The sequence below is a fragment of the Scomber scombrus genome, chromosome 1, assembly GCF_963691925.1.
Source record: "Scomber scombrus chromosome 1, fScoSco1.1, whole genome shotgun sequence".
NCBI classification, from domain to species: Eukaryota; Metazoa; Chordata; class Actinopteri; order Scombriformes; family Scombridae; genus Scomber; species Scomber scombrus.
Genome location: NC_084970.1, coordinates 14,956,182 through 14,971,984, shown reverse-complemented (window position 1 = coordinate 14,971,984; position 15,803 = coordinate 14,956,182). Strand labels below are relative to the sequence as shown.

Here is a 15,803-nt window from a genome sequence, read left to right as displayed (position 1 = left end):
CTTCATAATTAGTATTGGAATTTTGATAAGTATTTGCTTGTAAAGAGTCATTTGAAACATTCTTTCTTTTGCACTTGGCTAAATTCTGCCAAACATTAGAAGTAATGTGCTGGGTTCTGTGCATTTTTGAAAGCAGTGGTACATGTGTGATCATTAGTTAATACGTTGACTGAATCATGTGCAACCAGCTTCAGTGAGACTCTTATGACAAGTCTTAGAAACAGTAATACTTTCTGATCAAATGATTTGACAGATTGCTTGTTGAGAGGTAAATCTGATCTCAAGACAACTTAAATTTCAGTGATATAGGTATTCAGAATAATGTAATAGTATTTCCTATTAAACACAATCTCTTCATCCCTCCTCTGCCCTTTCGGACTGTGTTGTTCCCTTGTGTTCACATAAATCCTGACAACAGATCGGCCAATGAGCTGATGCACTGTGGAATACCAACTCAGTGATGGCCTACAACTCATACAAGATAGTTGTGCCATCATTAGTAAGGGAAAACATCTTGATGTTATCAAACACAAACTGTGTTTCCTGCGTAATATTTTTACCTGATGTGAGGTCCACTGGGCCTGCTTGGCGGTTGCCAAGAGATGGCCAGGAAGGACTCACTAACTGCCACTACTGACAGTGGTGCGAGGCCTTGGGGGCTTGCAGGTAATGTAGTAGCTAATGTGGGCAGGCTTTCTGTGCATCCTCCAACCTGTCCACCTCCCTTGGAACACGCCAGCACAGTGATACTGTAGTTTGTGTATGGAATCAGGTTTGTTATTGTGATGTTGAGCTCAGACCCACTGCCACTGTCATGGAAGATGCGGGGTTCTGGGAGCCGGATTTCATAGCCATGGATTTCCCCATTGGGAATTAAAGGAGGACACCATGTGACCTGAAACATAAGAATGTTAGATTTAAGTTCAGTGCTCTTCTTTTAAAGTCAATAGTCAGATATTTCAGAGTGGTACAGAGGAAACTAAAGGCCTTGTTGACTTAATCCTTTCTATCTGCCCTATCAGTATCCCAGAAAAGCCATCTCATTGGTTGGCCGGGCATTCTGAATGTTCTCGGCATGCTGAGGACGGCAGAAAGCTTTTAGATGGATGAACTACAGGAAGTCATGGCATAGTGCGTGCTTGTGCGTGTGTGTAGAGTTTGCAGTGTGTGTTAACGCAAACACTCATCTGCATCACAGTGTGGATGCATATGTTATTGGGTTTGAGTGCGATCATGTAGGTGGTATCCCTGTGTGCATCACATGTGTGTCTGCTATCAACTCTCTTGTGGGGAAAGAATAACCTGACTTTGACTTGAGCTGAAGATTCCGTTCATCACATTTAAAACAGGGCACACGCGCGCACACACAAACGCGTGCACATGGACAAACACCATGCTAAAATAATGAAAGCGGCTGGTAATGGAATTGCTGCATGCAAAAACAAAAGCTTGCTGTCGTTGAGCACTGCATCTGATTTGGAAACCGTTCAGTCCGTCAGCATTTTAGAGTAAGGATGAAGGTAACTGGCACACACACAAATAATGAAACACACACACACACACACACACACACACACACACAGACACACACAAAAAACCCAAAACAAAAAACCCATACACACACTCTCTATACGTGTGAATTTAGAGATTTCTATACGATACATTTTTTGTTGATACATCCAATGTTCAAATAAACAGAAATGCATATGTATGTCTCGTAGCTGTACACTTACATTTGAAATCTGCATACACGTGCTAGTGGACTGTGTGTTCTAACACCCTTATGAAGACAAACTGACATGTACAATAACTGATCAGTTCAGAGCTCATTGAGACACATGAGTTTAGGTGATTAAGTACTCAATGTTGAGGAGAATATTATGAATGAATGTCAAGAATAATTATTTCTCATACAACCTTGATATTCATTTAACAAGTGACACCGTGAGGTGATACAGGACACACACACACACGCACACTGAGCCATACACACAGACACAGCCACATATGGGCAGGGTCATGTTGAGTTAGGTAGCTCATTTCCCAAAGTGCGTGTTGGGTGTGCTTTGTGGTGGAAGTCATTTACAGATTGAATAGCCTGATGTAATCTGGAGATGGTGAAGACAGCAGAGACCCTGGGCTGACACAGACCACTGGGGTTAAGGCCAGTACAGTCTGTGTGTGTGTGTGTTTGTATATGTGTTTATATGTATATGAGTAAGAGAGAGAGATGGATGATAAAGTTAGAAGTGAGAGAGAATTGGTGTGTGTGTGTGTAAGGACATGGTGTATGTGTGCTTGTCTTTGTGCATTTATGCTATTACATTCAGAAAAAAAGGTATCGAGAGAGTGCCGACGTTCCTGGCTGACGATACAATTCTACAATTTAATCCTACATGTATCAATGGTATCACTTGACTATTAAATTTACTTTGACATTGTGCAAGCAATATTTGAGATCAAATTCCCACACATATTTTTTAAAAGACTGGGTTAAAATGAAAATAATGTATGATGGACATCGCAGATGTGGACCACAGTGTGATCAATACGTCTCATGTATTAAGAATTATCTTATAAGCATATGAATAAAAACAGCTATTCTGGTAGTAATAATGAGTGAGACAATGGAAAACGAATCCCTACTACATCTGAATGAAATAGAAAAAAAAACAGAGAACCAGACACAACTTTAGATTAAAACAGATAACACACAGATGAAAAAATGCATGAACTCTTGGCTATATCTGATCTGTGGTATTGAGTCACATGACTTGGACTCAAGTCACAAATCTTATGACTTTTGATTCGGCCTGGCAAAATCATAAAATAACTGCAACTTGAATTAGACCCAAACACCAATGACGCTTGGAGTTTAATCTTTAGATTTGTGATGAGTTGATATCCTCCCAAGGCCCAAATATAAATTAATGTATTATAAAAAATGTGCAGTGAACAAACTCCTCACAGTGGATACAACAAACAATCACAAGTGGTGGTGGCCCCAAAAGCTATGAGTTGTCATTGTGACGGGATGAGCTGGAGGATCTGTATGGGTGCCCTCCTAGTGGAAAAGGGAAGTGCAATTTAGGATTCCTCCAAGTCTAACATACTGAAGAGCAGAAATGAATGCACTTTGCAATAAAAAAGTGTCCTATAAGGTGCACTGTTTGGGAGAAAAAACATGATGAAGTGTCCTTCCAGTGAAGAACATGAGATACTCTGCCCTATAAGTTGCCCTATACGATGGAGAAGACAGCCTATCGTGGTAGAAATAAATGTGTATGTAGGCTGACCTTTAGGTAAATAAAGCACCCTGAAAAACACGTTGTAGTTGACATTATTCCATTAAGTTGATTTTGGTACAGTACTGCTCACTATTTTGCTCAGTTTCACCCCCTTTAGATTATTTGGATCAGCGCAGCTGTAACCTTGATCCTACGACAGTTTTGAGGTACAGGTCACAATTTTTTTTTGCTTATATTTATTAAAGAAGATGATGTGGACACAGTCTTTCCAAAGCCAATAAGACTCCTCAAAATATACATTGCCAGTAACAACTGCATCAGTCAAGCGATCATTCTCCAAACTAAAGCTGATCAAGACCCTGCTAAGAAACAGATGTGGAGATGAAAGATCTCAGATCTTCTGCTGTTGTCTGTTAAGAGGGACATCCCAATTGACCATAACGAGGTCATTAATATTTACAAACTCACAGCCAAAAGAATTCTCCATTTTATTTCATCAGCTTTGCTTCGCACTTCCCTGACAAGACCACCAGCTCTATAGTTCCATGTTTTTACTATACATGTGTTTGAGAAAAAAAAAAAAAACATTATGCATTCACTGTATTTTATTATAGATATATTTGCAAAATAAATGTTTAAAAAGTAAATCCCTTTTAATACAGAGGCTGAGTCACCATTTAATGTGCTAATCTTCACTGGTGATGTAGCCGGTAACCCTAACCCTAACACAAACATGCATACATTTTCTTTATTTACATGCTCTTTATATATATATATTTTTGCCCCTGCCCCTCAGACAGCCTGAATCGGCTGCTGGGTCAGAAGCACATAACAACTTGTTTAGGACTCAAAACACAAAATCGAAAATTTTGACTTGACTAGTTGGTCTTAACAGGGGACTTGACTTGGACCTTTAAAGCCAGGACTTGAAACTAACTTCATGAAGGTAACAGAAACCCTTATTCTTCCATTTTTACAAATCTATCTTTTGGACGCCCTAAACAGAATCACCTAAAATGTATTAATAATTTGTAGCAAAACAGCTGAGCATGTGTACAAAAACAATTCTATGTGTAACTGTGATCACATTGTGTGAAACAGACATTCACCGAGCGTCCTAATTTTGCTCCACCTCACAGCTTCATATATATCCTTATTTAAATAAAAGGATAATGTACATGTAAGCACACTCAGAAAAAACACAAACCATCTACCAATATAAATACTACTCTCTCCACTTGGATTTAAAAATGATAAAGACTATGCGTAAAATTAAACAACAAAATGAAAAGAAAAGTTGTTTGAAAGAAGAATCAAGAATAAATTGTTTAGTATTTAAAATGATTATGGAGGAAGGCCTACATCACAAAATGCAAAAAAAGAAAAATGGAAAATAGGATAATCATTAAGTGAGGAAAACATGATATGCAGTGCAGAGGATAACATAAAAAGTAGCCATTTAGAAAATGAAGGGAGATACTAAAAATCCTCTGTGTAGTCAAGGTCAGTTGGTACCCAGGAAGCAGCCTGCCTGCCTGTCCAATTAGCAACAACCAGGAAGGAACACTTTCCTTCTTGTGCCTGTGACCCCTAAAGCTGTGCTGCAGCAAAGATGACAGGGGAGGTTCTGAAATGATGACAAGCATTAGCATTTTTCTGCTGTTAGTATTAGCACAGGGTTGTGAGTGCATAAATGCATGTGTGTGTGCACGCGCGCATGCATACAATATTGTTTCTGTGCCTTTCACTGATAGGCCTTGATGTGGGATTAGCCAGTGCTGGAACTTAACTCTGGCCCCTCCTTCAAAATGGCGGACAGGAAGGACGCTTCCTCAGACAGGGTCACAGCCCCTCCCATTTTTCTGAAGGGGACCTTGAGTTGAATGTTTTTATTTCTCATTAAATCCCAAGACAGAGGAATCAGTATGACATTGCTTTGTCTTTTCTATGCTGTCAAACTCAGAGTGACTGGAGAGATTCTCAATGAAGTTGCATTGTACTTTTTGTGTATTTTCCATTTAAAGAGACTAAAACATTGGTATTTTCTGAAATACTCAATGTTCTATCCAGTTAATGAACTATAATATAATGTAATTCACAATAACTAGCAGCGTGGGGCCAGCATGGATTATATTTGCATGCTTCAGCCATTTCTCATATATGTATACTGTATATATGTATAGTAAAGTGTGTCTTTACACATACACATACACCAAGAGGTACCTCAATACATGATATCTCTTGCTCTCACTCTAGCTCCAAGAGTATTTCAATGAACCTGTTAAAAGTCTAGTCAAAATAAAAGTTTCCTCACCTGAAGTGACTCTGGCCCCAAGATGTTCACCCTTGGTGGACTGAGACCAGCTGGCCGAGAAGGTCTGGTGGTGATATTGACCCAGGGTCCTGTATGTGTATATCAATACATGAATACATGGTAAAATATGCAACTGCGATAAAACAAGTCACAGGCCTCTGGTTTGACAAGGGGAAAGATAATTTTTAAGACACACAGTTGTGGAATTCATTAGGAATTAACCAGGCAGTGTAAAATGCAAAACACGAACATCTTGATTTTATTTCATTTCTAATAAGGACAGTATTAACTTTACCTGTGGTGCTGCCAGCCTGGTTATGGAGCACAAGTCGATACTGGTAATTAGTCCAGGGACTTAGAGCTGATGAAGAGTCCAGGAAGGAAAGAGGGGGAGGGTCAGGTGGAAGATGACCCACTGTGGAGACTTGTTTGGTCCGTGCAACTCTGCGCTCAATCACCCACCTATGAGCAGCACAAGATGCCGTACAGATATTTAAACACAAATATGAGTGTCACAGAGGGACTGAAGTGTACAGCATGTGAACATCTCTTACCGCTCCAGTGGTCCATTGCTCCACTCTGGTGCACCCCAGGACAAGAGAACAGAGGTGGGTGTGTCAGAGTATACGTGAGGTGCAGGAAGCCCTTCAGGGGGAGCTGGGAGGGTTCGAAAGTGCTGAGACGTCCCAGACGATGAACAACCCACACTTGTACAGGCTGCCAGCTAGATGTTGGAAAACAATTTTGAAACATTAAAATGTAATATCTAGTGTTATCATTGTGAAGCCTGCAGTTTCTCAATTAATCATCAAAATGAATAGTGATGAGAACAATTTAATAACATGGTTTATTATGTTATTATTTTTCGGTCAATAATCTTTCATTCTTGCACCATTTGCAACCATGCTACAGTAATTATTAAAGTGAATATGGTAGGAAAAATAAAGGAAACAGTGACATATTGAAATTTAGTCTCATCTGTTACTGCAAACATAAGATTATTCAATTGTCAAGAAAAAAATCTAGTTATTGCATTTATATTAATTAATATAATCAGTCTGGAAAAGAGATTAATAATTGATTATAATACAATAACTGCATTTATATGTTTTTATTTTATAATCAGGGTTTTTCCTGCATAGAGGAATTTTTTGCGCCCCCAAAGAGGCAACACAACGACAAAATCACCAGTGCCAAAATGAGAAGACTGAGAATAAAAATAGCAATTCAAATCCTCTCAGAATGTGTTTAATATCAATTTATCAAACAACTGTTGAACAAGCAGAACATAAACTTAGGCTCATTCTGAACTGGGAAAAATCTATTGCATTATACAATACAGCCCTATGTTCTACCATAATCCAAAACAACATATTGTACCTGGAGGTTGTAGATCTGGTATGGCAGTAGGTCGAGGAAAGTGTAGCTGGTGGTGTTCCCTGGAACAGTAGCTGATAGAGGGAATGAACTTGAATCTGAAGCTGCACTAGAATAATTGGAGAGTCTGTGGAGGAGGTCTTGTTTTATAAAAAGATCATTATTCAAGCTGGTAGAATTGTATTCTGGGTTTGACAGGAAGAGACTGGAGCTTGGGTTTACATTGGAGATGGTTTTAGGTTCACTGTATTGGAATAAGTTGGAACCAGAGCCTCGGCTTATATTGTTTACATGACTGGACTCAACCTGGTAGTCTTCTAAAATACCAGGTGTAGAGCCAGAGAAAGGGTTATTAGTGTGTGCTCTGACAGTAGATGCAGAGAGCTGGCTCGAGCTGAGGGTGGTAAGATTGGATGTCGGTCTGAGGTTATGCCTCGAGTACAGGTGTCTACCCTCAGTGCTGGGTGCTGGGCTTGAGTTAGGACCTAAGTTTGAGTTGGGGGTCATGCTGGAGCTGAAGACTGAGCTGCGTTTGGCATCTAAAGCAGAGACAGAGCTTGGGTGAAGATAGAGGGTATAATTGGTGATGATGCCATTTGGTTGGGAGGGAGGAACCCAAGTAACTGTCACACTACGAGGATGGAGCCCTGAAACTGCTGGAGTGTCCACTGCTCCTGGACCTGTAGGGAGAAAGAGAAAAACAGATGGAGACAGAGAGCAACAGGGAAAGGCAAAGAAAAAAAAAAGAAAATCATACTCTATGCATGTGTGCTTATAAAAGAGGGAGGAGGAGGGTTGTTCTAAAGCATTATTTGACAAGTAACATCAAGAATGACATCAGAAGGACAAAGAGTGATTTTACCATCCCTATCCAAGGGATTAAATTAAAACTCTTGTTCTTTCTCAATTTCTCCCCCTGAGCAAACCAAGATTGTATTTATGCGGTACTTGTGACTGCTTAATGGGAGTCTGACGATCTTTCAAGTGGGAAATCAGGGAGTGAAGTGTAAGCCACTCTGGACTGCTGGGAACATTTTCTTCCCTTACAACAACTTTGACCTGGCTTTGGCATCAATGCTTACACAAACAAAAAGACACATACATACACAAGCATGCAAATACAATCATATGACCCATTGCTTTAGCAGAGAGGGATAGAAATGTGGCCTTATGAGACCAACATGATTGTAATCATATCTGTGGTGACTTCTCACAAGACCTCTTTTTGCAGAACTAGAGTTGTTATTTTGGGTCCACTGTGTATTCATGTTTACTGCCGTTCTCACTTCCTAGGAGAACCTTAAATTTTATGTCCAGAACACAAAATGATCCTCACTAGTATGCAGGCAGAGAGACATGCACATCAGGCCACAGGCACACTCACACGTATGACTTACACATGTACATGCACGGATAAGAAGCTACACAAGAGTAGTCAGAGGGATATTTCACTCAATTTGAAGGTAATGCCCCCCTCCTCCTCCCCTTGCATTTACATCCCACTGTACTTCTCTATAATGGACACACACAGATGCATGTCCATATACAAAGACACACACTCTTCCTACTGTAACACACGTAGCCACACACACGTAGCCACACACACACACACATACACATACACACACACACACACACACACACACACACACACACACACACACACACACACACACACACACACACACACACACACACAGTGATGCAGTATAGCAGTAATGGTGCTGTGTGAAGGGCAAGCAGATCAAGGTGACTGAGCGGACTGAGAGAGCGTGCTGCGTCGCTAAGTGCTACCGCTAACCGCTAACCGCTAACGGCTTTCCCAGATGGCAGTGTGTGTGTGTGTGTGTGTGTATGTGTGTGTAAGAGAGAGACTGAGAGAGAGCGAAAGAAGATGAGTGTTTGAGAGTGTGTGTGCATGAGTGTATGAGAGATAAAGTGTGCAAGCGAGTATGTGTGTGTGTATGACAGCATGCTTGCACATAAGACAGTGGTTGTGCATGTGAATGTGTTGCAGTCAATGTACTAACAGCCTTATTTTACATAAACTCTGATGTTAACATTCAACCCAGGATGTCCCAGTTCTGCTAAAAGTTTAAAATGTCTTGGTATATTAGTTATAAGACACCATTAAAATTATTTTATTCATCCTTTATTTAAGTTTTATGATGCAGTGGATCTGTACGTTTCCCATATTTCAAATAACTTGAGAAAATTTCGAGCATTAAAGAGCAACCTATCGAAACTAATATAAATCATAATTTCTTATGACTTATTCTATTCTTTCTTCTATTCTTTCCTTATTCTCCTTAGTTGTCAAAACTGGATCTGTTATCCATGTTGTAGATCTAGGTGATTTGACTTTCTAGAGTTAACTGCTGCAGTGAAGTAATGGAACAGATTATCCTCAGGTCACCTTAAATCAATATAATTGTGAAATGCCCAATCCAAATTGATAGTCCACTGGTGTATTTAGCGTACATCTATTGTAGTACTATTTCTGTCAAACTGTCACTGACCCATGGTTTATTTTGGCTGAAAACAACAGGAGAAAGCAAGAAAATCTTTTTAAAAAGTTCTGAAAATCGTAGTGTTTGATAAATGTTTAGGCGTGCACACACACACACACACACACACACACACACACACACACACACACACACACACACACACACACACACACACACACACACACACACACACACACTCACACACGCACACACACTCTTTTCTATCTCCAACAGAAATAAACACTGGTATAAAAAATAGTGATGTAAAGCTTGGTTGATTTTACAGATCTCAAATGCTCCCAACAACTCATCTTTCCTTCTGTCTCCATCTCTCTCTCTTTCTGTCCATCTATTCCATCTCCCCTTTTCCTCTCTGTGACCCCTTCCTTCCCTCTCGCTTTCCCCCTTCACCCCCCTCTCATTTGCATCTTTCTCTCTCCCTTATTCGTGCTTTGTGTTGCGGTCTCTCTCTCTCTTTTGCTCCCTCTCTCTGCTCTCCCTGCTAAATAAACAATGCAGAGAGTTGACCTTTTGGGTTAACAGGTTTTTATGCTAGCTCTACTCAGCACTCACACTGATTCAATTACCACCAAAGGTTCACTGAACCCCACGAATAACCAAGGAGCCCATCTCCCTGTCTGTCTATGTGCCTTGCTGTGTGCTCGTTCATCTTGCAGGTTGGGGTGTCTCTCTACCAGTTTGTCTAATTAGACATTCTGCTCGACTATATTCTTCTCCGTCCTACTGTATTTCCCCCTGTCTCTCTGATCAAACAACAGGCATACAAAGACACAAGAGTGATGAATAGAGAGAATGATAGCCAGAACACAGATAGAAAGTATTTAACTGTAAATAATTCCACCACAAAACACAATTCAGTCACCTTGATCCAGCCCATGTCACCCACCCAAAGTAACGCCTGTTGTTACCCCCCCATTCCTCCCTCATTCCCTCTCTCCTCCCCTTCCCCCATGCTCCCTCTCCTAAGTGTTGAGGGTTATTTAGGCTTTACTGGCGCGTGTAAAATTCTGCAATTTGAAGGGCTGTTAAGTTTTTCAATTGAAATTTTCATTTAAGATGCAGGTGATGCTTTTTTCCTTTTTTTAAATTTTACTGACGCTTTACTGCTTGCTGGGTAGGAGGGAACGAGTGTTGAGGGAATGCATAGCAACCCCCCTCCTCTCTCTCTCTCTCTCTCTCTCTCTGTCTTTGGTTTCCTGACTTCTTCATCTCTTCCTCTCCTGCTCACCTCTTCTGTTTTTCCATCTCTCTGACCTCAAGCCTTTCCCTCTTTCTTCCCCCTCTCCCCTCTCCCCTCATCCCGCCCTCCACACCTCCCACCTTCACTCCTCCTCTCTCCAGTAAAACATAGTAGCAGAAGGCTAAAACAGGAGTGTGGGGCCGCCAAGCCTTAAATCACATTTATAAGGATTTGGTTAGCATAGTAATAACACAATCAACTGACAAGGGCTAGGAGGGGGGGAGGGAGTTAGGAGTGTGTGTGTGTGTGTGTGTGTGTGTGTGTGTGTGTGTGTGTGTGTGTGTGTGTGTGTGTGTGTGTGTGTGTGTGTGTGTGTGTGTGTGTGTGTGTGTGTGTATGTATACTTGAGGGTGTATATATGTTATGTAGGTTCTTGTGTGTATTTGTGTGTAGGTAAGGCTCAGTCGTGAATATTTAAGTGTGTACATCAGTGTGTATCCATGTGAAGAGAAGAGGAAGGGTATTATTTTTAGCCTCACACAGGGTCCTGTGTGTACATGTGTGGGTTTGTGGACATGTGTGTATGTGGGTGACTGGGCTTTTGAAGGTGAGTTGAGGCTCCTAGGAGTCATAATGAGGACAAACGCTGAGCTTTACTGTTATCAAGATGCTTACGACATGGTGTCAAAACGTGACAAGCAATACGGTGAGAATTTACATTGCATTTCATATCTTTATTTTTTCAACACATTATTTAATGTCATTGCTGCTTTAGGAGACATCGAATGGGGACAAAAAGGAGCAAGTGAGAAAGAGGATGATGCATGATCAAGGTCATGAGTTTGATTTACATCCATCGCATCATGACTATATGTACTGTGCATTAGCCTTTAAGTAACTATGAACACCAAAATGCCTTTGAATTCAAGTCAATCATTCAAATTTTTCAATATCAATTTCAGTTGCTGACTATTTGGGAGTGATTTATTTCACTCCAGGCTACAAAAAGTTGCAAAATATATGGCTTTGGAAAAAAATGAGCATGATTTAAATCAGGGTGAATATATCCCTGCTAAAAAGATCTTTTTAAAAATATTATAAAAGATGCAAGTATACGTCAGTATACGACGGGACTACTGAAGAAATACTGTGTATTTTTCCTTCTGGTACGTGTAAAAGAAAAAAAATCAAAAAGCACAATATAAATACATGTTCAGGTAGTGAGCATGTAACAGTGTACATACAATATTCTAGTTATCTCTTGATAAGCAAAATAATGATTGAATTATGCTTACAGTACTTCAATATTTCCTCAGGAAAGCTAACTGGACAAAACACGGGGGAAATAAGGTAAAACATTAGTTTATTAATGGAGTCACTCATTCATTAAATAACATGAATTCTTTGTGTAGTGTCATTACCTCTAACCTCAATTATGTTGTTTTTTGTTTTTTTCTTCTTTCACACTTTCACACTCTCTGCTCTAAGTTCAATTAGGTACATGAGTGCTTTTTTTTTTTTTTAAGTGTTCTCAGTCTCTTACTCTCATTCACACTCACAAAAACATGCACACAGACACACTTGCACACACACTTACTTTCTAAGACTGCTTGGCTAAGATCATTTTGTCAAAACGGTTCTTTTAATCATACTCTCTATAACACTCTATAACACAAATACACACATCCTGCTCACAGAAACAAACACACACACACACACACACACACACACACACACACACACACACACACACACACACACACACACACTCTCTTAGATCACTTAGCTGGTGTGAACATGGGAGTAGACAGAGGAAAGGGAGCTGTCCAACACGGCTAGAGTTTATGTTCACAGGAGCCGTCTGTCTGTTCTGCAGCGGCAGGAATTCATAGGGACCAAATTACATTAAAAAGATGGATATAAAACTTTAATGGAATGATAAAAAGGAAAGGAGGAAGCATGGGTCTCTCTCTTTCTCTGTTCTGTCATTAGCCCTCTCCTTTCTTCTCTCCCTCTTTTTTCTTCTATTCCTCATTTTACCTTTTTGCTCTCTCCACTTTTCCTTTCACTTTTCTCTCCATTTCTTCTCTTATTTTCTCTCTATTCTCTCGTCTCTCGTCTCTCTCTCTCCCTGTGTTTCTCTCTTGTAAATACTTAAAGGGGCTAGTCTGTCAAATAGAAGAGGTGAAACCCACAAAAAGACAGAAAGAAAGAGAAAGAGGGAGAATGGAAGAGGTATGACAAATGGAGAAAGACAGAAGAATGACCAAAAATATTAGAAAGAGGGGGAAGAAAGAAAGAGCAATAGATGAAAGAGAAAAATGAAATAAATGAGACAGTGATGACAGAGATAATATAGAATATATACTCAAATCCATATTAATGAAGGTCCATGTCACAGTGTAGTATATACTGTAACAAAGCAGAAACCTTGCAAGGTTACAGCTCACACCTACTGAAACAGATCAGTTAGGGGGGGGGGGGATCTCCCCTAAAAGAGGTAAAACTTGAATATTGAACTACTATAAAAAATGAGCACATATATAAAGATCTATTGTATATGTCACTTCAGCATGTGTGAACGTGTCTGGTCACATTTAGCTGTAGGTGAATTTGTGAGTTTGTATATGTGAAGGTTTTTTGCTCATTTACAGTTTTATGTACCTGTGTTTGTGTGACTGAATTTATGTATCAATGTTGCTTATCAAAACAACAAAAATTACAACATAACCACTGGCCTTACTACACATGAAATCATTCTGAATGAAAAGTAAAAGTTGTCTTTTCTTGTAGTGTGTGAGAGGAGATTAAGAGAGGAATGCAGCCTTTCCTGTCACTGCGAAGACGACGAGAGGATGGCTTTATGGTGACAAATAACACATCAATGTTAGAAAAATCCAATCTGGCTACACTTGGCTTTCTCCAATCTTAGTTTTAAATCCCTTCTTCTTAAAAGCTTCTCTACCTATCATGTACTGTATTCTATTATTGAGGCAAAGGAATTTTTTATGCTTACTTTAAAATAATTCAACATATTCACATTTTAACAATAGTCTACATGTCCATGAACAGATGTTAGATTCAATTGTAATATATGACATTTAATTATCAGCAATTATTGGTAATCATTAAGGAACAAGGAGCTGTGGATAGGAATAAAACACACGACTATCATTTCTTCTATGGTCACAGCTCCAGTTAAACACTTTTTTTCCCTCCTACACTTAAACTGTCACAGTGTCAGTCAATGTATTATGTGCTTTTGGGAAATAGTTCATCTGCATGAAACTTCACGACCATGTGTTACTGCTTGTGAGCATGAGGAGGTGCATGATTGATAAGGAGGACACGAAGGGTGTATGTGTATGACACATGTTCTCAGTGTGTGTGTGTGTGTGTGTGTGTGTGTGTGTGTGTGTGTGTGTGTGTAAGAGGGGGGCATAGAGAGGGAAATGTGAGGGATGGAGGTTTGAACAATGGGGCACAGTATGACCTAAAGGACACATCTATTACAGTCCGCACACACACACACACACAAGCACGTGTGCGCGCGCACACGCACACACACACACACACATATTGTCCTATAACTTATCAATAAGTGTTGAGTACTTGAGAAAACGAAAGCTCATTCTGTTTGACAGTGTAGTTGTGTGTTTGTGTGTATGTGTGTGTGTGTGTGTGTGTGTGTGTGTGTGTGTGTGTGTGTGTGTGTGTGTGTGTGTGTGTGTGTGTGTGTGTGTGTGTGTGTGTGTGTGTGTGTGTGTGCTAGAGGTAATTTAATTCTGCATAGCAATGAGGAAAGCACAGGGCCATAATTTAATGATTCCTAAATGTCTGCAATTCTGTGTATCTGAATGGGTGTGTGCATGCATCAGTGTGTAACTACACTTGTGTTCATGTGACTGTGTATGTATACGTACACCACACATACATGTGTACATACACATTTCTCAGTGTGTACATGTGCATGTATCCAATGTATGCAAATCTCAGCTGCTTAATGATAATGTATGTGATAATAGCGTGGTACTAATTAATTTATAACTTTGCACTGAGGAGGCTGTTCCAGTGGCTAATATGATTCTATTACAGCAATTAGCCCACAATGACACTGGCTAGGTCACTCACAGACAGACACACACACCTTACAGTATACAAATCTCACTCTATCAGTGTGCTTCACCCTATCTTGCTTGTGCTTATGTTTCCATCACCTTCCTCATTTTTTAATGTTTTGAGTAATTCCGCCTCCACTAATGTCCAATAATTAAATATCCTCTAATAGAATCAAAACTTTAAGACAATAAAAGAAAACTAAGCAGAGGCTCTATTTCTCACACTACAGACCACATGTTTCATGCATAAGGCTGTTGTTTAGATCATCACCTAAAATCAAGGGATCGGTCTGAATCTTGGAGTTTAACTTTGACTGAACAGCACTAATGGCCAAATAACGGCATAGACCAACTGACAACAAACTGCTGCCAGTCACCTGCCAACCACTCAACTGTGACGCTCGGCTATGTTGCTGAAATGAGCATCCAGGCATCACAACTCAGTCATAATTTTGCATGTATTTGGTCATAAATCAAAGTATTGGACAAAGTGATTTTTTTCACCTAATGATGGTGCTACCTGAAAAGTTAAGGGTGTACCAAAGTTATAAATCCTGAGGGAGACATCAATGTATGAACCAAGTTTCACAGAAACCCATCCAATACCATGAACCACAAATGTCAACCTAATGGCAGTGCTACAGGGAAAGTCAAGGATTCATATTCTTGGCTCTGAATATCTGTACAAAAGTTTAGGGTAATCCAACCAATAGTTGTTTGGTGCTAGTGCTACTACAGGAAAAGTCAGGGAATCACCAAAGGCAATAGAATTCAACCTCTGGAGACCATGAATGTCAGTATAGATTTTCATATAGTTGTTGAGATATTTCAGTCAGGACGAGGTGATAGACTGACCGACATCCCTACAGCCATGCCGCTCGTGTAGCCTGTAGAACCCAACCACTAGCAATGTAATAATTTCTGTAATAGTTCATCATTTTTTCATGGTTATTCATTGATAGCTTTTCTATTTTGCTGTTTTACATTGTGTGCAATAAAACTGGGTGTAAATGCATGCGTCTGTGAATAACAAGT

General features: G+C 39.9%; 1 protein-coding gene across 1 annotated transcript in view; it reads right to left on the bottom strand.

The window, feature by feature from the left end:
• ush2a (Usher syndrome 2A (autosomal recessive, mild)) overlaps positions 1 to 15,803 on the bottom strand; it is a 231,796-nt gene that overhangs the window by 84,104 nt on the left and 131,889 nt on the right. Inside the window, 5 exon segments of the mRNA XM_062427527.1 lie at positions 561 to 895; positions 5,563 to 5,651; positions 5,858 to 6,024; positions 6,117 to 6,286; positions 6,943 to 7,619. Coding sequence (XP_062283511.1) covers positions 561 to 895; positions 5,563 to 5,651; positions 5,858 to 6,024; positions 6,117 to 6,286; positions 6,943 to 7,619 — 1,438 coding nt within the window.